We start from the raw sequence: 27012 nt of genomic DNA, 5'->3' as shown, positions 1-27012 counted from the left end.
TTTGTAAAAGGTAAACTCTCTGCTGACTTGCAGAGTTTGCTGGCATTGGGACCATTTGAAGAATAAGTGAACTAGTGTTGTTTTTGTTTGTCTTACATATGTAACTTAAGCAGTTCAAGGTCCGCTAACTGTCCCAGGCAAAACACAGATTTCAGGAGTTGTTCAGTTTGGCAATTCTGATTTAGAAGTCAGAATTTATCATTTCAGAGTAACAATAACAAACATTAATTTTGCAGGTTTTTTGTTCTTTAAGTCACATCCCTGTGAATGTCTTCCTTTCATTTATTTTTTTCATTTTTCACCTTGTTTTTCTTAAAATGTTTCTTCCAGGAATTAGTTCATCTGACACTACCCTGTGGAGCGCCTTGTCAATGGGAGGGGTAATCATAACACAAACTGAAGGGCATGATGTGATAGTAGCTCAACATTGTAGAGAATCATCTGTTCTCCATACTGAGTTCTTGATGTATGAGGTTAAAGAAGAGTCAGTGAGTTGAACCTATGAATTCCATTTATTAATACCAAAACACAGCTGGTACATTCTGACCGGCCACCTTTAAGAAGTAACAGACAAAATGGCTCCCCAGAACAGTTTTCCATTTCCTTTGTAAGCCTGTCTCTAAGCTACACCCCAAAGAGGACGTTCCATAGTTTGTCATCCCTTCCCCCTAGCTCTCATTTGCATTTTCTAATATGTCATTTCCTTTAGGTTTAGCTTAGCAACTAGCTAACAGAGATAGAAGGAAAACACAAATTATTTATTCTCAACAACATACACAGGAAGGATTTTGCTTCTTTTCCCAGCTAAAGTTTATCACATAAATTAATGAAAACAATTAAATGTTACATAGTGGCTTTGGTTGTCAACACGCATTTAATTTTAGCATGAGACAGTATTGCTAAGCTCCAACATTAATTTGTAATTTTGTTGTTTTGTGAATTTGTTTTCAGAAGTAGAGAGAATCTAAGGCCGCAATATTTCCTCCATGCACCCAAAATTATCTCTAAAATCCCCAAGTTAAATATAATATATACACTGTATATAGCTAATGAAGCTACTGTATTATAGATTAACTTTAATATGTATATATTAAAGTTAATATGTATATATTAAACGTAACTGATATTAGTTACGTTTTTAATTGAGTCTTCTGTGCTATAATTTATTATTTATCAGCTTTTACAAGTTTTATATTATAATCTATTTTGTAATTTAACGGTTATTTCACATTTTGTTTGGTCTTTTTAATGTTTTTGTTTTCACATTTCCATGTTTCGTTTTATTGTGTTGTCACAACCTGTCTAATATTTTACTTTTATGATTTTTGTTTCAAATGTACTTAATTTGGTGATTCCATTTGTGTGAATAGGATGTCAGTATCTTTATAATTCATGCAAAACTCATGTCTTACACTCATTTGAATAAAATGTTCTCCTCAAATAAATTTAAAATAATTTACTGACTGACTTACTGACTGATTCTAAACCACAGAAATGTCCATGTATACTTTTTGACACCTTGTTTAACCAGCCAGCCTTCTGGACTCGTCATACTGTTTAGCCAGAAGCCTTAAATAGAATAAATTAACATACAAATTTAAAATTTTGATTTAATTTCTGGCAATGTATTGTGTAACAACTAAATTTGTCCAGATGGCTTTGTCTAATGAACAGATTACCATAGCAGTCCTCCTAAAAGCTTTTAAGAACACTGCTGGTGTCCCAGTGTCTGTTGAGCAATGGTGTTGCCAAAGAAACCAGCAACTGTTAAACAATGCAGCCTTTTGTGGCCTTGGGAATCAAAAAATGGAAATAAAGCATGCTCCGGCACATGCTGGAAAGTGAGGGGAAAGGACTGTATTTAAATAGATATTGTAAGTATTCAATTATTTTCAAACAAATGTCATGCAAGGACATGTTTATCTCCACCAGGTCCACTGAAACCATGGCAACCAATCATGGATACATGAGGGTAAATAATCACGATGACAGCTGAAAGGGAGCCAGACTGGGCAGGAAATAGTCGGCTGCAGACATGTCAAGAACACAATACATTCACACTACCACATATAGTTATTTTATATCCCACGTGAGAAGGCTTTGCTTCAGGTTGCCCAAGCATGTGACATATATCTAAGGCATTCAGATTTAGATGCATGAAATGGCTAAAAATAGATTATTTATTTTAGAGGAAAAATCTGTTTGATGGTTATAGATGTTTTGATTTATTTAGATTGAGAGGGATTTTGTAAAAAGAGTAGTGTTAGACAGTCACTGTGCAGGAAGTTGTGGTAGAATAATAACCATTGAACACCACTCAAAACATCACAGAAAAAAATTACAGACAACATCATACTTTTTCATAAGAAATGATTGACAAAGAAATGTGCTTAAATGGAGCACAGTAATGCTGGAGGTGGAAAAAATTGACCCAGGAGTACGCCCTGGACAGGTCACCAGTCCATGATGGGGCACAACAGACACAGAGGACAAACAACTTTGAAACAACCTTGTCATATGACAATTTTAGAGGTAGCATCTAAGCATTTTAAGATAAAAGTAACAACATGAACTACATTGTTATAAACAAAATATGTTAAAAGGGTTATATATTGTTGGAGGGCATAACCACACATCATTTAGCCCTTTATTTGAAGCTTGCAATATTTGCATTAGGGTCTTTTCTTTCCGGAATTTCTTTTTCTGTACTAATGCTGTATTTAACCATGGATAAATTAAGAACAAAGCTGCTCTCAATCATGTATATTTCTGCTAATTATGTCAGAACATGTGTACTTATTCCATTAAGAAATCATGATCACATTATTATCTTGTTTAAGTTCTTTTACACAATATGTTACCTTAAGTCTCCTCGCCTGAAAACATATTAAGAAAGTTTGATCTCAGGAAAGTGTAACTACTACACTGTTCAGATATAATCACAATTTTTGTATATTAATTTAAGGCAATGGTTAAAATTGTGATTGATGACCTTTAAAAACCCAGTCAAGACAAAAAACTTTCTATACCCTAAGCCTGACATGAATTGTATTTTATGTGGCATGACCACTTTCTTTCTGTTTATTGCAGCATCACGAAGTTGCTGAAAGCCTATTGTTTGTTTTCACTATCTTTGCAGCACAAAGCTAGACATGCCAGTGTTGATTACACAATGCAAGGCGTAAACACAATTCCACTTATTATTAGGATCTATAACATGTAGCCGAGTGAGCTGCTGTGTTCTCCCATTCCTCCTTGCATCTTATTTTTTACATCTCATTTTGGAACGAATTTCCTGGAGATGAAATTGGGCATTAAATATGTTGCAAAGCTATTTGAATTTCAATGAGAGCCAGGTCCTCCCATTTTGGCACCGCAGTCCCTGTTGAATTGTTGCTATAACAGACTCTTTTCAAGAGTGCACACTTCGGTTTGAATTAAATTAATCCATCTGTGAACGGGTGTTACACAAACAAACACTCAGAGCGCACAGACACACAAAAGTGCGAGTAACATGTGCATGTTACTCAGTTATTTGAAAAATCTGAACAATTTCTCTCCTTCTCACTAAATGATCCACAGTTGAAAAAGCACAAAGCCCTGGCTCATCCTTATTCATGTTCTGTGGAAAGCGTTTCATTACAAACAATGAATTTCCCAAGTCCCTCTGTATACTGATAGGAGAAGAATGATTATCTTCTGGTTATACTTCTCATGAACTCTAGCTTAGAAAGGGACAAAATACTGAGAAATGTAAAATATCGAATAGATTAGTTTATGTTTAATAAAGAGAAAAGGATGCTTCCACTGAGGTGGATGAATGCCCTGCTGCCTCATGAGGAAGAATAAACAAACTATTGACATTGTCAAATCTGTTGTTCTTTAAAAACCTTGGGGTTTTATTTATTGTTAACATATCCATAATTGTTAAATATGTCTGCATGCCCACAATTGAACAAAGCCTTACTGAGTATTTCGATAGCTGGTGGTTTAAAGGTATTTTTAGTGCAATACAGTCTTACAAAAATAAGTAATTGCACACCTTGAACTTTTTCACATGTCATATTACAACCATATACGTATTTTAACTGAATTTTTTTTAAATAATGCAAAGTTATGCATAATCAAAAAGCAGAAAGATAATGGTTCAAGGTTTTTTAATATATATATGTGAATTAAAAGTAAAATGTATTGTGCTATACCAATAAACTTGACTCGACTTAATTATGGCCAGGGGTAGAAAATCCTGATTGGGACATCCAACAACAAACAAGACTTGAACTGCTTGAAAATAAATTATTTTTGCTTTGTTTCTTCCATTAGAGATCTACAACAGAACAGATTAACAACACTCGCCGTCTAACACCCCAGCCCTACAAACTGATTGGCAGCCTTGCCTCCCACACAAACACATCAGTGTTAAAACTGCTCACTTTAGTTTGGGCTGATGTACAACATGGTTTGGAAAAAGACTTATGACTGACACTGCAGCAGGGTGACTTGTCAGGGTTACACCAGAAGAGTGGCATATAGGTGGGTGAAGCCAAGAGAAAAATGGGCGTACAATGCAACTGAGCACCAGTTGTTTTCTTGTGCTTTTAGTTGTCAATCTGCAGCTTCCTGTTTGTAGGCTGCCAGTCTGCACAGCCAGCCATACACAAACAAAAGTAAATGTCAGAAGAGTAAATCCTTGCATTTTAAGTAATGATGACTCACAAGATTACTAAATATTATTTTAAGAAAAATATACTTAAAATACTTATGGTTTGTATATTCATGGTGTACTTATTCTGTGGGTGTTTGAGATGTGTAAAGTGAGATGAGTTAGAGAAAAAGGCTAATATTATAAGTGCTATTTTTAATAATTACTTTCATAACCCTGTAACAAATTGTATAACAAAAATACAGAGTAGTCACGTATCTGCCCAGTATGCAGTCACCGGTAACAGCTCCTAATTTTAAAAAGTAATTTTATGTCACAAGATGCTCAGCAACAAATGAGCTAAATGTAAAGGTCTTGAATGGCTGCTTGTGTTTTTTTTTAAAGCCAAAAGCAAAAATATTGTCATTTACAATTAATACGTAGCAACCAACAAACCACCTTAACAATTGCTGTCTGCAGCTCCACAAGTATCATTATCCTAACAATTAAAAAATCTCTACTGACATCATAATAACAATGATCACTGTAAACTGTGGTGTTTGAAATGCTAGATACTTACAGTTCTATGGCCTTGTTCCACATGATAACATATCCAGACAAAATAAAAGACTCAATGTTGACGATGTGTGTGTTTCCACGCTCCGTCCCCACGTACAGCCATTTACTCTGAAAGGGCAGGTGGCAAAAGGTGATCCTGGAGAACAAAGGGTGGGAAATTGACCAAGTATGAGAATATAAGACAGAAGGGTAAAAGTCTGAAAGACAATAACATTACTTACAGTAGTTTTTACTGGTCCAGCTTTATTGGTCTTCATTGTAATTATATCTTTAAGATCTCACAAAAAAGCTATTTTAACCCATTTCCTTTCAAATATAAACTGAATGAAACAAATCTGCATTTAAAGTGAAATTATTATCATGTGGTAGGGAATGAAAAACAAACAAAAAATCTTAATTGAATGAACCATGAATAAATTAAAATCTGAATTTTCATTATTTTCAAAGTAGATGAAACAATTTTTGAAACCATAAAAAAAATCAATCATGCAATTAAAAATCTGTTTAAAAGAAGTGATTGAGCACATTTTCTACAAAGACCATCTGGGAAAGAACTGTTGTTGAATTCTGTGAAAGTACAAATGCAAAAAGCATAGACTGGTCACACATTAAATAATGCTTCTTCTGCAGGAAACATCTGAAACAATATGAAACAACCACAAAATTGGCTATGGAGAGGACAAACCAAAGCTAAGCAACAGTTCCTGTAATTGAAATGAAATAGAAGGGAGCCAGTATGTGGACCATTAAGGCAATCAAGGTATTTCTTGTGATTTTAAAATATATTTTGTCTGTACAACATGTTAGCTGATCTGTACTAAATAAACTCAAACTTGAGCTGAAGACTTCTCAAATCACTACTTTAGTCCTGGTGTATGCTACACTGATGCCAGAGTTTGACATTTCCAGCTGAACATCATTAAGCGGTATCTTTTACCTGCCTTTTCAGCGACATTGTGCTGGCTTTTTTTCCCACTCAAATTTCCTGATTTCAGTCAAGGATGCACAATTCTGGAGCTCAAAGCTACAAGCTTGATCAAAGGAAAAAAACAAAAGAAAAAAGTTACAAAACCTTTAGGCCCATTTAATCAAAGAAACAACTACTGAATGAAAGAAAGTTAAACTTAAGCTTAACTTTAAATTTACCTATATCATTCAAACACATCTTATTATGACTCATTTCCACAAGCCAAACCATGAGTCATTCTGTATCAAGGTTTTATTTAGAATACAGGTTTCATTACAAGCTGTTGCTTTTCTTGATATACATGTTGTCACTCCTACTGAGGACTTCTTAGGCCATAAAAGCAGTACAGTCTTTCAACATTTATATTTTACATGCACCTCTCTACATGTATTTGTTAAAATTGTGTTACTCTTCATTTCAGAGACACCAACTGCTCCACAAGTAATTTTCTCAAAGAGTTTAGTTTTAGATTTAAAAAGAAATAGACTTTTCACAAATATTTGACAATTTCAATGGATTTAGCTCTTAAAACAATCACTACTGTAGCTACGGCTAAATGGGTATAGTAACTGTCCTTCTGTAATGTGAACCATCACCCGGCTTTAAGTATTTCTCAGCCAGGTTATCTTTCTTCTTTCATCTTCCCTTTGGCTCTCACCAGCTTATCTGTCCCTATTGAAAAGAAGCATTAATATTCCAACAGCATAATGCTGTCAACATGTTTCACCATGAGGATGGAGTCTGGAAATATAGGATTTTACAAAGGCCAGAACTTTCCTCCCCATATTTACTTTGACATTACAAAGTATTCATCGCACCATGAACAAGTAAAACATTGGCCTTTGTGGTTACAAAATGAAAAACGTTCAAAAAGTATGAATACTGTTGCAAGGCACGGTCTGTTATAGATAAAGTTCTGGTTGTATCTTACAATATAATTGCCCTCAGTCAGTTATAATGGATCCCAGTGGTCTATTATATTTTGGAAACCTAGAGTAATGGGTTTTGCTTCATGACTTCCATATACAATCTACTGGGATCATAAAAACTCAGACACAGGCCTTTGTTGCCTATATTTTTGATTACTATGTTTAGCAGAACATTATTAAATAGAGATTCTAAAACAGTTATTCTACCAATGAGTAGTATCATCTTCACCATATAAAAAAGATCAGGAGACCATTATACATGTCTATGCTGATTACTTTACAGAAGTGTAGGGGCGGAGTGTGTGTGTGGAAGCAGAAAGGGGGGGATGCTCATTGGGCTTCAGCACAACATCCACTCACCCTGAGAGCAGTCGGATTATTTGATAGAAGACAAATGAGATGGCAGACAATTCAATAAGGATTTTAGGAGCTTAAGGTGATGACAATATCAGAACTGGCAGGGGGGAGCAGAATTTACTTTTACAAAACAGAGGATTAGACAATCTTATGCCTTCTAGAAAATACAAATTTCACATTTACTTTAAAAAGATTTTTCATGGTGTTCTTGAATTATTTTTGAGTAATCCTGTTACATAAAAACAAGTCAGAGGGAAAACTTCCAAAAGTATCAAGACTTTTAAACTTTACTGCTTCTAAAGTGACAAATAAACAGGAGTTACCTTGGAATGGGAAAATATTCATATTAATAATATTTCTATGGTTCTCACCTAGTCTGTGGGTTCAAGTGAGGCCTTGTTGGCTCTGTTCACTACAACCTATAGTTAACCACATAGAACATTAACTCTCCTACAATGTTGTCCTCACTTTGTAACACCTCTTAAATGTTTTATTGTACTAACATAGACATATACACAAAATTTCTGAGAAATCAAACCTGAATTTTGAATATATTTAGTATTACATAATGGTCTGTTTTCCTGTAGTGAGTTCTAATACGCTGGTATACCAGAAAATAGACTAAAGGCTGAAGGTTTCATTAACAAACTCTTGAAACGTGAAAAAGTGGCAGTTGGTCATTGTAAAGTATTGTGGGAGAGATGTGATGATATATGTCTTCCAACAACTTTTAAAATTTTGTTAATTTTTAGTAAAAAACAAATAGGTGCTATCTTGAAGAAAACTGAAAATAGGCCATCACTGAATCTTTCAATAAGATAATAATCCAAAATATCAAGCCACTCACTTTTGCTGGGAAAAGACACAAAGTAGAAGAACAAGGTACCACAACTGGTGTAATAACAACTAAAGAAGACAGGAACAGAGTGTGGTTAGCTGCCTTTTGACTAGGCTCTGTGAGACCAGTTGAGAAGCAAATACCCTTAATGGAGTAAACAGATGTAGAGATTAAGTGGTTTGGTTGCATCACCCAGGAAATTGGCAACCTTGCCATCTGTTCTGCGTGACTTGTGACAACTGCTAAAGCAATTCCACAAAGACTTACTGTATCATTAACCAACCGACATGTGCCATGATGATGACTACATTAGCTAAAACAGCTCATTTTTGCAGAGAGGAACACAATAGAAACTGTCTGGTGTGTCATGTATTACAAAAATCAATTTTGTTTGAATTGTGCTCAGTTGCGTTTTCTATTTTTTTTTTTTTTTTGACAGCAGCATGCCAGTCACAGGAGATTGCCAGGCACAAGCTGCTGGCTGACAGTTGTCACAAAACAATTCTTCAGACACTATTGTTTTGGGTCCCAGTAGGGTGTTAGGGTGCTAATTGTCAGAGGTTCAGAGACACAGAGCTAACTGGAAAGGCACTGCTCTGCCTCTAGTGGGTGACTCATGATGCCTTTTCCCTTCTTTTGTCTTAGATGGTGATTCAGTGCACCTCCGCTGTGAGCAAGTGGCTCTGCCTCCTACCATTTTGCACCAGAGCCAGGACAAACACATCTGATTTTCTGGAAATCACTTCAGAAAATATTTACCACTGTATTAGAGAAGGTAGCTTATATGTATTACACATCTACAGAGATGATCCCTAACATTTTCCACAAATTAAAGCAGATCTTTGCCATTCATTTTTGCAAAATAGATAAAGTTAATGGAGGGAGAATGTCTATGGTTCCCACAGATTCTCAATTTGCTTTAAATCTGGACTTGCCATTATCTTCATGGAAGGTTATTCTCTGACCAAGTTTCAATTTTTTGCAGCCAATAACATGTTTTTCTTAAGGATTGCTGATTATTTGGCTCAAGTCATCTTCCCATGAACTCTGACCTGCTTCCTTGTACTTCCTAAAGAGCCATGCCCTGGTTACCTTTCAAGTAGAGGTGTCATAGTACACACATTGATTACCTCAATTTTAATGTGATGTTTTTTGTAGAACGGAACAAAAAGCATAGACCAAATTATAGGTTTTGCCTTATGGCCTAATAACAGAGATATGCTACCTATTTAGAATTTGAAAATGTTTAAAATATATGATGCAATGGCTTGCCATACTTCCACATATTATGCTGTAGCACCAGAAAAAGTTTGTGGACTGCTAATCAAAAACAAGCAGCTGGTACTCAATCTTCTGCATGCCATTATTATCAGTCATTTTTGCATTGCTGTTATTGCTGAGAACTTTAGAAATGTTATTTCTCTACCTGGATAATAAGGGTGATGCCTTTGATAGATTGTCTAAATTCAGATGGGTAATTTATGTACCATGACGGTTAGGTATGAAAACATGTACCATTGCAACCCTACATTTAAGCACTGTTGGCAGAGTAAGTAATGACTTTGACTCTCAACACAGTCACAGTCTTCAAAAGCATTATGAAAGTGGCATCATGAACTAAAAATGGATGGGTCTATCCATGAGATACAGTAACTACTCAGTGAGAAAGTTGGTTGACTTTCAGAATGAAAAAGTTTCACGTTTTGTTCTCTGTTGACCTATAATGCCATCACATATTCTGTTGTGTGTTCAGGTTGGGAATTTGGTAAAAGTTTTTATCACAAACAAATACGATAAACATTGGGGAAAAAAACATTGAAAATATTAGCCATTCATTTTCTTTGCTCAATGCTAAGTTTTTGCAGCACATCTTTCTAAAGGTCAGCTATTTTAAAATAATTTCAATCATCAGCAAACCGCTGTTAAAAGTTATTGGATTTTGAGAGCAAATGTCTTTGCTGAAAGAAATTTAACACCCACAGTGACATTGTGACCCTGCACACTGTTAAAAAAAATGCATTCACTGTTCAACAAATTCAGCACCATTTTCATTAAACGCTGACACAAGGACAGAAAGCAGTATTTCAAAGACATCAAAAGGTCTCTGATACTGAAGAAAGTCAGAAAATTGGGGAAAAAAACCAACAACAAAAAAACAACATTAGTGCATAAATGTTGTACTATCTCAACATGTTATCACCAACATTTTCCTGTATAACTGAGCTGCCTTGTTAGCTTGGTTAAGTAAACATGTTTCATAACCCATTTCATCAGTTCCTTTTTCACCAGATCAAGACTACTCTTATAATCTTTTTGCTGCTTCACCGGTCATCCTCCAACAGTGCTCCTCTGCTGGTACGTCTAAAGCCGTTTCCTCACCATCTACAGATTTTCTTCCCCGTTATCCTTCCCCTTGTAGATCTTTATTTTTACTCCTTGTGGTTTTACTGGTTGTGAAAGATGTAGCATAAAATTATCAATCAATTCTGTTTTTCACCTCAGCTTCCCTGCAAAGCATTCCCACTAATTTCACACTTATGTGGCCTATAGGATCAGAGTTGATATGCACCCAAGAAGACCTCTCCAAGACCATCCATGGACTAAACAATAGGTTGAACTTTTTTTATTATTATTATTATGCAATCCTATTATGATATTGAGGGGACCAGAAAATGCTTACACAAAACAATGAGAACAGTTTGATAATTAGAGGCTGTTATTAAAGATGTTTTGTAGTTTCAAGTGGGTTAATTTTATGTTTGTAGTTGAAAACCTTGGATGATAAAAGATTATGAAAACAGAATTGAGTTCAAGTTTAATAGTGGGAACAGAGACCAGGCTGCTACCGTAAGGTGAAGGCGGAGAGTGCTCACATTAAGCTGCTGTAAATTGACAGACTCATGAAAAGTCAGGGATTAAAACCGGTGCATATTGACTTTCACATGAGAGCATACTTCATATTCAGAGGGTGAGAAGAGGTTTGACATTTAAATCTTGAAAGACATGTTTGCTTTAGATGCAAGGTGAGCAGGTTTTAGAAACTTCAGCTCAGATGAAGAAAAAACAGTTATTTAAAGACAAACAAAGTAAGTCACAGAAAAAGATTTACTTGTATGCCTTTGTTAAATTTAAATCATAAAAAGGTTTTGATCGTTTTGACTAATCGGTAAGATTCTGCAATGGTTTTGTATTTTAGCATTACATGTGTAACCTTATATCTTGTGTAAAAGTAACACAGCAGCAACATCCTCTCTCTATTACCCTCATGACCCTGAAGAGATGTCAGGCATAACAGCATCTGAAATAAACTGTTACAGGAACTTTAGGGCAAAACTTTGCTCCTCTGTAGGAGAAAGCCACTCAGTTCTTTCACACATCAAAAAAATCCCTGGCAGAACCACTACGTTTACAAAGTTGCACATTTGACCCTTAATAACAAATCAAATTGAAGTCATGCACCACCATGCACAGAATGACCAGGCTGCCATAACCAATATATTTTTTTGTTTGGTTTTTGCTCCACAAGCTCTCCTCCATGAAGGCAGTGTGCACCACTCAGGTAAAAATGGTTTCATGTGGTTCCAGGGTTAAAATCCAAAAACAGCTCTGGGATTTTGTCACTACCATAGCTGTAAGGGCCATATCTCTGATAGAATCAAACCTAAAATCATTAATTTGGCCACAGCAGCAAGACTGGTAGAATAATCTTCTGGTACAGCATGATGGGCACGGACAGGTCAGCTGTGTAATGGGAGTCAGATCAGAAGAAGTCTTTGGCCACTGGACTGAATTATTCAGACAGGTGCATTCCTTTTTCACAAGTGTAAGGTGTGGAGTGTGTGTTCACTCAGTGTTGGTATCTGCTTGTGCAAATCAGGTGTCTGTCAATCAAGCAAAATTTTTTCGAACCTCTCTCTGTTGAATTTGAGTGAATGCAAGACTGCTGGTCGTCTCTGGCGCAGATTCCACAGGTGTAGTGTGTCATCTGCACAGGCTGTAACCAGCGCCCCCTAAAAAAAAAGAAAAGACATTTTAGCAGAAAATGTATGCACAAGCAGAAAGAAATTTGGCTTATGAAAGAATTTGGTTTGCTTGAAATGAGGTTCTGTTAGTCATTATGAGTAATAATTCCAATAATTGTAGTAGACACAATACTACTTTGATATAAGTAGAAAAGTGAAGAAATCCTCAAGGTGTAAGGATGTCAGACAGACATGATGTTTAGCCCAGTTTAATGATGTAAGCTAAAACTGGAAATGTTTATATTTATGGGATGCAATGCTATGTCAATAACTACCAGCCATCTAAACATTCACTATTGTTAAATATGTATCAATTTGACTGCTCCAACCCAGGTTGAGTATCTATGCAACCTTGAGTTGGTATCTGATTGTCGGTCTCTTGGGGTTATTTCTGAACAACTCCAAAACCTGTAAAAGTACATGAATCTAGAATCCAGGGTTCTAGATTTCTAGGGTTCTTACAACTTCTAGATGTGTCTCAGCTTCAACAAACTTGAGTCCAATAATGAGGTCATTAGCAGGACTCTGGAGAACCTGACTGCATACTGAGGAGCTAATTAAGCCATTTGATTTAAGAATGCTGGACCAGGGGCACATCTAAAAGCTGCAGAAAGCCGGACCTCAAGTCTTGGATTTGAGGGTCCCTGTTTGAACTTTGCTTAGCTGACCACCTAATGAAAACTGTTGAGACAGATTGATACAGCTGGCATAGGTAGCCAACATGAATGTTTGTGGCACCATAGAGATTGTGCAGGTGCATACCATATTTTTAGCATTTGGACTGTTTCTAGAAGCATTAAAGATCCATATGGAAATGCAAAAACATGCGAAAAGATAAATTTGCATAAACACTAATGATTCACTAAGATTGTGATCTCAAAATGCAATAAAGCTAACAAGAAATAAAAACTAGCGATTACCACAATGAAAAAAAGCAGATTCCCCCTTAATGAAGATTTGTATCACAGTAAATGATCACTTAGTGTTCTCTTCTCAGGTACTAAATATCATATCAGTAAGAAAATTCTGACAGCCTTTAAACCTGGAACTGGACCAGATTTTTACATTTTTTTGGGTGTCACTCACAGCTCCAAGCTCCAACCCCATAGTTAAGTGGAGCATGGCTGTGACACCCAGCAGTAACTGTTACTAGCTTAGTGTTGTCCTCTTCTGTTTAAAATTTAGTTTTGCAAAAGCGTTCCACAGAATTTTTCTTTTGAAAGTTTTCAGATGAAACAAAGAAACTGTGCTTCAAGAGCTCATGTTTAGGTTGTTGACCTGGGGGGGGGGGGGGGGGGGGGGGGCAGAAAATCTTGGGAACCACTGGGAGGGCACAGAAAAGTTCAAAATAATACAGCTAGTGTCTCCATAACATCTCGATTATTGTTTTTCTGACAGATCACAGTTTGTGGATCCCAACAGTTGTGCAAATGAGAAAACAGTAGCACCACATATGGAACAGTTTCTCCTCAGCCCGCAGAAATAAGATATCCAGCACAACTTTGAGTTCTTTCAGCTACAGGAATACTCAAATGACTTTGCTGTCAGTCACTTTTTAGAGGGAATGAAAAGAATCAGAAGACATATTTGATCTTAAAAGAAAACGTTATCGCCAAGATATGAAGCATGAAGGCAAAAAGCAGAGTCTTCTTTTATTTTTATTTTTTCATAACTCATCTCTTATCAGTTCCCGGTAGGGAGAATATTTTTTATATTTTTACTCCTAATCTTTTGGGTCTGCATAGTTGCTCAAAGAAACTGAACAAACAGACAAAAACAGCTTGCTTTGTCATTGGTACTCCCCTACAACCTGTAGTTCTGGTTAAATAAATAAGAGTGGTGTCCAAGCTGCTCAGCATAATGGACCGCACTACCTGCCACATCCTTCAACACTGCTACATCAAGAACGTTGGAGGTAATACCATTCTGCATTAACTTCCTTTTCAATTCTACAGGGGAAATACACAATTCAGATTCCTTTTCCTGTTTTTTGCTCTGTAATCATGCATATTATATTTGCAATTACAATAAAATTTCCCTTTGGGCGCTGGCATGGATTTGTTTGACTCCACTGCATTCAAGAGTAAAAAAAAAAATTGCAATTAGGCCAGTAAATATTTACAGGATTTGCACTAAGCAAAGAAGTAAAATGACACATCATATTGGAGAAAACATTGGTGTCAGCCCAACATCTAAAGAAAATTGAGATTACAGTTGAATTCCCACTGAGGCTGTGCCTGCAGAGCATCGCTGTAAAGACTAGAGCCCAGGGAGAATTAGCTTTAGATTACAAACCTAATCACAGGATTAAGGACTGTAATGTTGCATGGACTGCTTCCAACTGATTTCCACATTGGTGACATATCCCACTGATTCTCCAAATCCATTAATTTATGGGAAGCAGAAAAGGAGTTGAACAGTAACTTGTTACAATTGTTTTTAAGAAGATTATTTACACCTATCCTCCAAAAATACTAATGCTACTATAGTACTGAAAGTCTTTCCCTCCTGACTGTTTTTCCTGGTCTATATAATTCTTTCAAAGTTTTTTGTGAAATACAGCTACAGCTATAGAAAATAGCCTTCCCTTTTTTCTACAGACAGAATGATTTGGATGCTAGCAAGTTCAGAAAATTAACTTGTTTGTATAACTTTACCTTACCAACAGCTTTCCATTCAAAGTGACTCATTTTCTTTTCTGCATCTCGTGTAATTGCTCCCCTGGGGTTGGATTATAGCTGTTCTGCATTGAAGGAATTAGTCATTTCCAATTACGGCAAAATGGATTTGTCAAATGGATGTGCAAACTTTCAGAGAGAAAATGTCTTGAGGTGTACTCTTCATTGCTCTGTATTCTTAAAATGATTCTTGTTTCAGAACAAATTTAAGAAAATTTTGAATGCATATAGTCAAAACAACATCCTGCAATGTGTTTTGACATTAGAAATGATCCAAATTACTTTTGGAAAAGAGTTCTAGTTTCAATGCACTCCTTTTTAGATGTATATCCAACATATTGATTCTCAGCAATTCCCTGTCTCTATACATTTAATAAGTATATTCAAAATGAATCTTTGAAATGTTCCTGTGAGCCATAACCACATTATGCAAAGAAGACAAGAGTGTATGGCTTCGAAGAAGGTGCAAAACCACCTTACAAAGAAAATATGTCAGGCAGGAGAACAAGAACATGAGCAGCTGACAGGGTACAATCTACCTGACTGCCAGTGTGTAATTATTGTGATGGCAACAAAAAGAAAGGTGAGCAGATAATACATGGATGGTGCATGTATGCTTACAGCAATATTATAATGAGCAGCAAAGCCAGCAAACTATACAGCTTACGTATATACTGTATACATTTATGATGGCCTACACCAACTTGTGTCAAACTACTGACCTCATGGATTGAGAGGGAGCTACTAAAGGTCTGCTGGCTGTTCACAGTTGCTCTATCCTCATAGAAAGTTGGGTGGAAGGATACAGTATAATATAGCCTGGTAAGGAAAGTTTGTGTATATAGTGGGATTTTTCAAATCCACCTGAGCCCAAAATACTGGTCTAATGTGCATTATTTCAACAAGACATGCTCTGTTGCTCTTCTCCACAGACTTAGTACACATTTGAGTGCTTAGATTTTCACACGCAATGTTACGCCCACATCCAAAGTCAGTATACCTGTCAGAGAGCACACAAACTACTCTCTCTTCTTTTACCACCATCCTCAATTTGCCACAGACACATCACAAGCAGGCCAGTGAGTGATGAAGAAGCAGGCTGAATGAGCCGATGGGCTTCGAAAAACATACACTTCATAAAGAAAGTGTGAAGATTACAGCAGAATGAAAAAGTAGAAAAAATAGAGATACATTTTACATACAAACCAGAATCTGATTGTTACTGAACAAGAATTGTCCTTAACAAATTTACAGCAGATTGTTCTGCTTTTGAGCAATATGATTCTTTTGAAGGCTAGTTCATTGTACACAGATCCGATCAGACATAACAATATGACTATTCACAAGGCAAGTGAGTAACGCTATTTATCTTTTTATTATTGTTCCTGCTAGGGTGGATATATGCTTGAGTACAAAACTGTGAACGGAAGAAGAATGGATCAGAGTCTTTCAATAACATCAGTGTTTAAATGGTGTTCCTAGTCTGCAGTGGTTAAAGTTTATGAAAAGTGGTCCAAATGGAAGAACACTTATGAACCGAAGGCCGGATGATTGTCTACTGATGCATGTGGTGTTCAAACACTTTCACCAGGATAACAAAGCAAAAATGGTTAAAGTGTTTCCTGGTGAGCACAACAAGTTTTAGGTGCTGACCTGCCCCACAAAATCCAAAGGGTTTCAATTCAATTAAGCCTCTGTGGGAATTGATGGACAACCAAGAAATATCAAACTTACAGGATTTAAAGAATCTTCTGCTAGTACACCATGCCCTTTTCTAGAAAAAATAAGTTATAAGAAGAACACATCATCATTCAAGAACCAGTAGCTTTAACATTACAGCAGCTCTTTGGAAAAACAAGCTCAGCAGCATTTATCATCCCGCACTAGCTCATTTTAATCTGCTCATATGTAGAACAGTTTCATGAATTATCACTTACTTAAAATGTAGTCTGCATAAACTTGGCTTAGAGCAAGAATGTTTTTATTTTAAATTCCAGATACGTCTGTCAAACTATGGCTTCAATGACTCAATGGCAACTGATGAACCTAATGCATCACATTCAAAATTTTGAATCTGTTCATGCAACATGGTTACAAAACCAACTCATGCTATTGTTGTGCAAAACAGAAACTCAGTGGTGAAAGGGGTTGCTATTTTTCATCCAATGAATATTTCCAACATTTCCTTTAAAATGAAGCGTTTTTCTAAATTATGCTTTTTTCAGGCTCTCTAATAAGGTTTCACACCAAACCCACCTGGAGTTTTCTGCTCACATTTGTGTGCTAACAAAACTAATACTGTCCACACACACCCTAGAGGTTTGTGGATAAGACAAATAGGACTCATGGCTTGTATCATATGTATGCAAGAAAAAACGACTAAAAATCATAACTTTCTGAATACATTCTCACAGATTCAGGCTTACCTCATTGATGAGGAACTGAAGTTGAAGAACAGCTGCTCCGCTCTCATGTTGACAGTAGCAGTCCACCCCTGGTCGGCCCAGTCTGACGGCACCAACGAGTCAAGGACTACAGTATTATGTTGTAATATTCACTTAAGAAATGACAGGAGCCTGTTTCAGCACTTCCAAAAAAGAAAAGACAAAATCAGCTTTACCGACTAAAGCACATCAACATTTAAATCCCTGAATGTAGATTGTAACAACTTTTCATATAGAGGTACACCATAGCTGTGTTGAGAGAATGCTGTTGCCTGAAAGTTGCTCTTGCATTACATAATTTTTTGTTTTCAAACTATACATTTTGTATTCACAGTAAACTCACAGTTGTTTGAAAAAACAGAATTTTTATAGATGATAATTAACTTTAAAGAAACAACTTGGAGAAATTATCCATATTTGAGCCTTTTTGTTTGCCAACTGATCCTCTGTTTTCACTCTTTCACATTTTAAACCTTCTTAAAAGTTTAAAATGTTCTTTCCTTCATTTCTTAGAAAAAATGTTCTTTAGACTTTATTGTCCAGTGAGGCTGCAACAGTCCATGGCAAACAATGGTCTGATAAAAACCATATTTTCTCATGAGAAGATAATCTAGGCCAGATAAAAACCCTAAGCCTCATCTATTAGCTCGGGGGGTTGGGGATGTCTCGGAAACCTTAATTCAGAAAAGAAAATTCATCAAACTGTGATGCATGTTGGAAGGAAAATATAATAGTATGATGTATGGGAACGTTTTACCTGCACCTGCTCTCTGTGTGCTCCTGCTGTCTATCTGGTTCACTGAGAACAAAATGTATTCCTTTTTTTAGTTTCATTCAAATACAGGTACCTGTATCTGCACACTAACAATATATACACATTTAGTTTTAGGTCTGAAGCTTAGAATTGTTGGCCTTTCTGTGTCATTAGTTGATATTAAGCAGCACCAAAAATTTAGTTGTAATCTCTAGCTTTATTGTCGGTAAAGACATTCTAGTCTTTTCTGGTAATGAGAAAAAACATGAACTGATTCTTGTTTTTTTCAGCTACAACATCTCTTTCACAAAAGTTAAAACAAGAATTATGAATCTTTTCTATATTGGCAATATTCTTAAATCTTACAGTTTTGAAAAGAAATATCAAATTATATGTGACACCTTTTTTAATTTGTATCACTGGCCATATGAATTGTCAAATTAAACTGTCAAATTATTTTTGAGAAGCTTTGTATTCATCTTAATAAATATTTTTTTTAAATCAAATTGAAGCTATGCGTTTTTCTATGCTACATAGATCAGAAAAAAGAAACATGATTTGATATTGTGCAGTAAAAAGAGCAGAATTGGTTGCAAGAGCAAAGAGAAAAAGCAGCACCATGTTCCTCCCTCTCTGGTGCACACTGGACATTAAAGGTACACTTTGTTCCTGTCATTCTGGCAATTCTGGGCTGTGCATTGAAAAGCCTTTAATTTAAGAAAATGAGGGTTAAACATTGTGCTTTTGAAGCTGTGATTCACCCCTGCTTAACATTACAGCTGCACAGATAATGGGGCCATCAACAAAAGACTGCCTGTGAAACCTTTGAGTAAAATAGACAGACTTGAACTAATGTTGGGACAGATGTCTTTGTTACTTTGTTTTTAAATTTCACCTTCACAGTTTTGACTTGTAATGTATTTTATTGGAGAGAGTAACACAGAGTAACACATGATTGTGGAAAAAATCTGAAAAGTTTGGATATGTATTCAGCCCATTTTCTCTGACCTCCCTAAATAAAATACAGTGCAACCCAGAGGGTTTTTACAGCTTGGTTTATTGGAAACCAAAATTGTTACATTTTGAGCTGGTGTGATTTGCTTTCACACTGTGTCAAACAAACTCTTTGCAAAACGTATTTACCCCAACGCTTGTGGGGGCACTGAACTAGGAATCACTGAACAACATAAAAAACTCTGAGGAATTCATGAGCTCAACTTCCTTCATCACAAAATGTAAGCAAAAATGGAGTGGTGTCAGACTTTAGCTGTTGTAAAATTTCTCTTTTGTAAAACACCATGAGCCATTTGTCCTGCTAGCGCTAAACTCTTGCAATTGTTTTGGTTGTTTACTCAGAATGCCCTGCTCTATATTCTGCTTCCTGCTTTTCCAGAAGTCTCTTGTATGCTTGGCATTCACATGTACTGTATATGCCAAGCTTACATATGTACTACACCAGAGTGAGACCTAGGATTTTAGGCAGGACCAGAGGTCACTTTTTGGTCCACATCAGAGTCCAATTATGTATTCAAACCTCCACAAATGACACAGTTTGATTCAAATGGACCAATCAGGGCTGGTGTGAATGCACCCTAACTTTATAGGTTTGTATCAAACCAGTCCACAACTTTTTAAAATAAAACATAATCATTCAAAATTTTCTTTGTTGCATTGATACAAAACAATATATTAATACTTTTAGCATTACAATTACTACAATATGTATTTCAGGCCTTTTCATAATTTCTATTATTTGACTTATTTTTATTTCAAGAATGTGCTAGTATGTGGAGTGACATTCTATATGAAAGAAGAATGCAATATTCACTAAATGTGTTTAAAAAGATTTTTGAGGGGCAAACAAAATTGGATTTAATTTATTATGGGTAGACCACAGGAGACTAGAGGAAGTTCTCAATGTTTCAACAAACATATTTCTAAACAGGTGGAAATCAGCAGGAGGAAGAAACAACATAATATGAAAACGGGGCTTGTTGGATCTCACTCAAGAGCAGAGGCTCAGAAACTTCTCCTCACAATCAAAATTTTTAGGCATCCATTATTTTTGAGTAAGAATGACAAATCATTTTTCAAACAACTACTTGCAATTTACTCTACTTGGTTGTTATTTTATTCAATCACTGGAACAAAACATAATTTGAATACATGATTAAAATTGTAGTTTGCAGATAAAAGCTTAATTTTCTTTTTCATAATCCGATTGCAGATAGACTTGCTTTTTTTTTTTTATGAATGCAACCCACATACTCAACTGTGCTGCTCAACCTACTAATGTATTTTCCTTACAAAATTAAAAAATAAATAAACAGACTTTTGAAAGACATACAATTTGTTGGCAAGATTATTACAACAAAGAAATAATGAACCAAATGCAAATTTTCTTACTTATTCATTTAGGTATAGGTGGCACTTCATAAGACTGACTTCACTTTGACAACAAATGTGGTGGCATTTTAATTTCATCCCAAATAATATGTGTTGGCAATTATCCACCTTTTTCTATTTATAAAGAAACCCAAATTGTTTTCTCATTTTATGAGCAGAACAGAATATTAGTTTGTGCCCTGTTATTTTGTGAGCATATGAACTGTAGTGTTCTATTACAAAACACGGTGAATGATGTGACTGGTCGACTCAGCCTCCCCTTTTCCCCAAAGAGATTTCTGTCAACCTTGCTTAACATCACTGGATGCCTATTACACCTTTCAAACAGCTCAAGGCAAGGTGATTGTCTGAGCTGTAATCAAATATATGCTCACTTGACTGACAGGATAAAAAATATATTATATATTAAAAAAATACTTACTCTAGGAAAATATTTTCTGTTAAAAGAAAGCAGGAATATTGGGAGGAAACGTAGCCCTTGTACTGCTCTGGAAATGATTTTCCATGATGTGCCTGTTTCAGCAATATTTACAAGTTATAAGTGATGAAACTATGTACTTTTGTCCAGCTAAACATCTCAAGCTTCAGTGTAATGTATTATCAGTATGCAGCCATAAAATAAGGTTGATGGAGCAGAATGTACACATTGCTACACTTTTACAATGTGATCTATAGTCAATGGGCCAGAATCCTCCACTATATCATACCTCCAACAGCAGCAGCCATTGCCTCAGATATGCTGAACTGGTGAACCAGGCAAAAGATTGCAAGTGCACCAGAGAAGATGTTCTCTGACCATTCAAGGCTCAAAATACAGCCTGCAATTTCAGGTTACAGTCAGGATTCATGCCTTTGGTGGGTGTGTCCCAGGAGACAGAGCGATGATCCACTGATTAAAAGGTCAGTGGTTTGATCTCTGACTTCTCGCTGTGCATGAGGATGTGTCCTTGGGCAAGATACTGATGTGCTCAACACAGAGAGGGGGGGGGGGGGGGGGGGAGACAGAGAGCAAGACTGTGTGTGCATGTGGGGGAAGGAGGAAGCACAGAAAAAAGGTGCTTGGACTACTCACAGGTCTTAAAGTAAGAAATTAGTGATTCTGTATCTGATAACTACTTTCGCCCATTAACATAACTACTATCTAGCATCAATCAATAATCTATTGGTTGGCTTGTATCTGTTTAAAAACATGTTCTATAGGATTTTTTGGATATCCTTGTGTAGGTAATTGTTAGTTTTTGCCATAATTTATTCATATAGTTTTATGGTTACTTCTTATGTTATACAATGGTTAGAATTCAGTTAAATATCTCACTGCCACATCCTAACTATAAAATGTACATATTTTATTTGTCTGTGGCAGACAGTAGATATGCTGATGACATTGTCTGAAAACTATGCCCTTGAAAACTTGAACTTGTGTGTCTCTCCTTACACCAAATATGTAGGGGTTATAGACTGAGTGTCCTGCACAGGAAGATGAATGGAGCCAAATACAAGACAATCATGAAAGAAACATATAAGAGGCTGCAAAAAAATGTGCGACCAAATCAGAGGTTCATCCTTCAGTAAGAAACCATAAGTATACAAACAGGGACACAAGAGTTTACAGCAAAACCTTTTCAAGTGTTGGAGTGGTCCAGTCAAAGTCCAAATACAATTGAAAATCAGTTTTAAAACTTGGAAAAGTGCAATCCCATCTTACTGAACTTTTGAAAATTCAGTCTCAAAATTTATAACACAAGCTGAGATATTAACCACAGACCTAATGCTAAAGAAATGTGAGAGACACTCCTAAAATTTGTATTGACACATGGGGTTCTGAATTTAAAGGCACCATATGATTTATATTTGTGGATAGCATTGAAAACCATTTGACCATACTTTGTTGCTGATCTTATATAGTCTAAAATCATAATAAGAGGCTTGGATGGTTGTGGTTCTATGAGACAAAACGAGAAAAAGCTTTACAAGGCAGGCTTTAAAGCTTTATTAATTTCACTTCTCCCTAGTTTTTTATGCAATCCTATCCACATTGACTTTACTAATCAATCAAACAAAACAACAAAATACCAACAATTCAAGCTTACGAAGAGAACAGCAGCCTTTTTGTGGCCATGTACCCACATCGAGACACCGAACCAGTAAGGGAATATCTGCGATTCGACCTATATGACGCACAGAGTGAAAAGAACAGGCCTGTTCACACAAAGCAGTCGATAAGTGTTTCAGTTTTGAAAGCCCATGCTGCAGGTGGCTTTCAAGCATTCAAAGGCTCAAAAGAAAACTACCCTGCGGTGAGCATTGGACGAAATAGTACGAAATGTCTGAGTTATGTTTGTTGAAATGATTGCTGTCACAACCAGAAAACTGCACTTGACATTTTTCACACACAATGTGTAAAAACACTCTAAAATACACAAAAGTTAGTTTGATTTTAAAGTAGTAAACTATAATTATCCAAAAAATGAAAAATGACTGCACCACTGCAAAGTTACCACAACATGGCCTTCCACCTAAATTGAGAGGCAAAGAAAGGAAAGCACTAATCAAAGTAGAGGCCAAGAGGCCCACAGCAACTCTATTGGGAGTCCCAGAGCTCAGGAGGGGGGAACTGTTGACACAACAACAATTAGTTACATTACAGAAATCTGGCCTCTGTGGAAGAGAAGCAAGAATCAAGCCACTGGTGGGAAATAAGTTCCCTTTAATGAGTGCTGCAAGCCAAAAGGCTTGTCTACAAGCGTTGACTCCCATTCCATAAGTATGCCATACCTTCTGTTGATTTCACAAATTAAATCTGAAGCAAATATGTAAAGGTTTTGTTGTAATGTGATGAAATGTGGGAAAGTACAAGGAGTATAAACATTTTGCGAAATCCTTGAAATGAGCTTAGAACATTAACTTGCCACCTTTATTGGCTGCACACTAAAAATTGTTTACAGTTGTAAGATGTTTCATGTTTTACTGGGAAACGTATATAGAAAATTGAGCTTTCCTGAACCAACAGCTAGATCAGACATCTGCAAATCCAGTCCTTGAGGGTTGGTGTCCTGCAACTTTTAGACATGTCTATGCGTTTCAACACATCTGAGTCCAATAATAGGTTCATTAGCCGGACCCTGGAGAACTTGACTGCATACTAAGGAGGTAATTCAGACTTTTGATGGGCACATCTAAAAGTTGGAAGACAATCAACCTTTGAAGACTAGAGTTGAAGACCCCTGGCATAGATGTTAAAATTGCCATTCTCTTTCATAATGAAAATAGAATCTTTTGGTACTTTAAAATCATATCATGTGTCATCATTTCAAATGTGCTTATGTTTAGTAGTGTATTTTTTTGTAATTTTACAGCTGTATATCCCATGTTTTCTTTGTATTGCTTCAGTAAAGCTTGTGTTGATTTATTTTTTTTCCTTTGTACATAAGTTGTAATTCCACAAAACGTGCACACCACTGCAAAAAAAAAAAAAAAAGCACACAACAGATCAGAACATAGTTAAGTTTGAAAGCATGGCAAATCAGTGTGATGAGCATTTTTAGATGTGCTCGGTAAAGCAGTGCGAAAATGTGCGTCACTATCTTTGTGTGATTCAAAAAGCAACTTCAAAGGGAATGAAAGACTAAAACCCATCTCTCTGCAAGTCTCCATCTTCCTCTACCCGACGGGCGAGTCTTTGTGCACGCCAAATTCAAATTCCCATCACACTAGGGACTGCATCAAAACACACAAGCCACTGTCAAAACACGAGCTGATGTGAAGGTGTAGTCGCCTACATCCAAGCCGGAGATAGACACCATTGCTGCAAGCTGAGTGAGTGACAGTGAATAATTGCGGCATGTAGAATTTGATTAATTTTGAAATACCAACATATGAATTTAAACATGTCATGAATGTTTGGTAAAATGTATTCTGTCAAGCATAGACCATATGTACTGTATATACATATGTATGTATGAATGCAAGTTCTTCTTACACTGGTTTGCTCTAATGTAATAAGAGAAGTGAAAGAAGACACCATTTAAACATACTAATACTAATGCAAAAGATATACTAAAATTTACAAAAAGATTAAATTACATTTTTCATTTGCATTTGGAAAATAGCATAAAAACATCACAACTATATAATAAATGCTGTAATACTGTAAATGAAGCTAGATTAAAGAAAATTAATATTGTAAATAAGCATCAAGGTTTCAAAAGTATAATATAGACAATAAATATTTACCCTTTCTGATTTTTGAAGCAATTATTTGCTTACTTGGTTTTCCATCGACTGTAGCTACTGGTTAGGTTTCAAGTTCACCGAAGTACATCGCTGTAGACATAAAAAAAATGACTTCATGCTTATCTCTGTGTCGGTGCAGCTTCACATGAAGCCCCAGGATAAACTGTTGATCCCACCTGTGTTCAGATGAAACTGTCTGCAGCAGAACACAAGATGAAGAATACTTGAGTCATACTATGTAGTGTGAAACTGGCTTTACGGTCTTACTTCCAATGTGTGTATACTACACCACATTTTAAACAAGCTGGAGATAAATGCTCACAGAAATACAGGTTTGTTGCTATTTTCTTCTGGAGGCTGCTTTAATCCCTTTGGATCTTCTCATGCATTTGAAAAATTAACTTGCTCAACTCCAAAATCCTCCTGGATACATCTCATTTTTAAGTCTCCAGTTGTTGCAGGTTGCAATTTAGAGCCTATTTATTCACAGTTAATCCATCCTGTGCCCTTTTTTCTCAAGTTGTTTACTTTACATTTACATCGCAAAAGATTTCTATGCAGGCAATGAGGAAATTATCTCCTCGTTTATTGTTTCCCTAGTCTACCCCAATCCGTGACCACAGAGCAAACCGGGACACCATTTGTGGGAGATTAACAGAGCTCTTCCTCAGTGGTTAGACTTATATCACCCCTCACAGGTTACCTGCTGCGCCTAGTTTCCTGTCATCCCTGTAACTTGACTCTCAGACTGTGACAGAACCTATTGCAGTTCCCTGGTGCTGTCATTCAGCTGCCAGCTGCAAAACATTTCTTTGTTTTCTTCAAAATCTATTTATTTTAGAATACTTGAATGAAAAGATGGATGTTCTATTATTTCCAAAACAAACAGGTCTTTTATAAAGGGGAAAAGCAACATGCGTCAGAAACAAATAAGTTTTTGTTTTTTTTAATGACAAACATTTTTGTGTCTAGACACCTGATAGATTTGGAGTCTGATATAAAACAAGCAATTACTTTCAGCATCATTTAGCATCTACATTATAGTAAAATGAGAAGGAATATCTACATGCAGTGTGGTGGTGTACTTATGTCTCTGCCTTAGTCTGGAAGCTGTGACTCAGTGGGGAAAGTACAGTCAATCTGACCTCCCCCAAGTGCATGATGAAGTATCCTTGGGCAACACACTGAACCTAATGTTGCCTGTATTTTGCCTGGACGTGCATAATGGGGCCTGAATTTGAGTGCAGTAGGGTCAGTGTGACTGTGAGTGCTCAGTTATAGTAGAAAACATGAGTGCAACCCATTTGGAGAATGAGCTTTTCCTACTTAGTCTATATATTGTTACACGACTTTTTGGAAAACATTTGGAACCCATCCCATATTTAAAGTTTTGTTTAAACTGAATTAACAGACAAGAAGTTAAATCACTATAAAAAATATGGAAAAGCCTAAGTTTTTTCCATATTTTGTTGTGTCACAATTATCCCAATTCACATACTATACCGAGTACTCTGAGTGAGAGTGCATCAAAAGTGACACCAATACCTAACTGGCAGGACTTGATGTTCCCCAGAATTCACTTAATTTCTTGCCGTTCAGAGCAACATTAAAACTTTTAGCTATAGCATCACAAATGGGGATGTAATAAATAGTGTGAAAGCATTAACAGCATACAATATACAACAAAAGCATTAATTTAAAATTTTCTAACCAGTGTTCATTAAACCTGGAAGATACATTTGGTGAGATAAATAATTTCCAGCTGCCAGACTCAACATTTTAACTCTTAACCAACCAAGTTAACTTAACAATTTAAACTCCACCTGTGAGTTTTAGTTTGTAATATGTTACAATAACATGTTTTCAGTACAATAAATACCACTTACTGAATGCAAGTTCTTCTTACAATGGTTTGCTCTAATGTAATAAGAGAAGTGAAAGAAGACATCTGTCATGCTCAGTAATTGGTTGTTTGACTCTTTATATAACAGTGATTAAAAGACTAAAGAACATCTGGACTCAGACTAATTTTCTTTATTCAAGGACTGGCCACAATCTGTGCTGCACAAAGGTTCAACTGATCATCAGTGACAGAGTTTGTTATTTACTGATTACATAGTAGAGCTGAGTCTTATCAATGGAAATGCTTGTATGCATGTTTTG

At 36.1% G+C, this 27012-nt stretch overlaps 1 protein-coding gene across 13 annotated transcripts in view; it reads right to left on the bottom strand.

Annotated features, from left to right (window-relative positions):
* The window catches only part of stxbp5l (syntaxin binding protein 5L), a 154389-nt gene that overhangs the window by 71390 nt on the left and 55987 nt on the right, over positions 1–27012 (bottom strand). For all 13 annotated transcript variants that reach the window (XM_032568467.1, XM_032568471.1, XM_032568468.1 and 10 more), the window contains exons 3-5: positions 17439–17520; positions 12222–12322; positions 5223–5357 (exon numbers count right to left, since the gene is read on the bottom strand). In XM_032568467.1, the coding sequence (XP_032424358.1) occupies positions 5223–5357; positions 12222–12322; positions 17439–17520 (318 nt within the window). The remainder of the gene's footprint in view (positions 1–5222; positions 5358–12221; positions 12323–17438; positions 17521–27012) is intronic.

The sequence above is a fragment of the Xiphophorus hellerii genome, chromosome 7 (genome assembly GCF_003331165.1).
Source record: "Xiphophorus hellerii strain 12219 chromosome 7, Xiphophorus_hellerii-4.1, whole genome shotgun sequence".
Lineage (NCBI taxonomy): Eukaryota > Metazoa > Chordata > Actinopteri > Cyprinodontiformes > Poeciliidae > Xiphophorus > Xiphophorus hellerii.
This window is presented reverse-complemented; position numbering and strand designations above follow the sequence as displayed.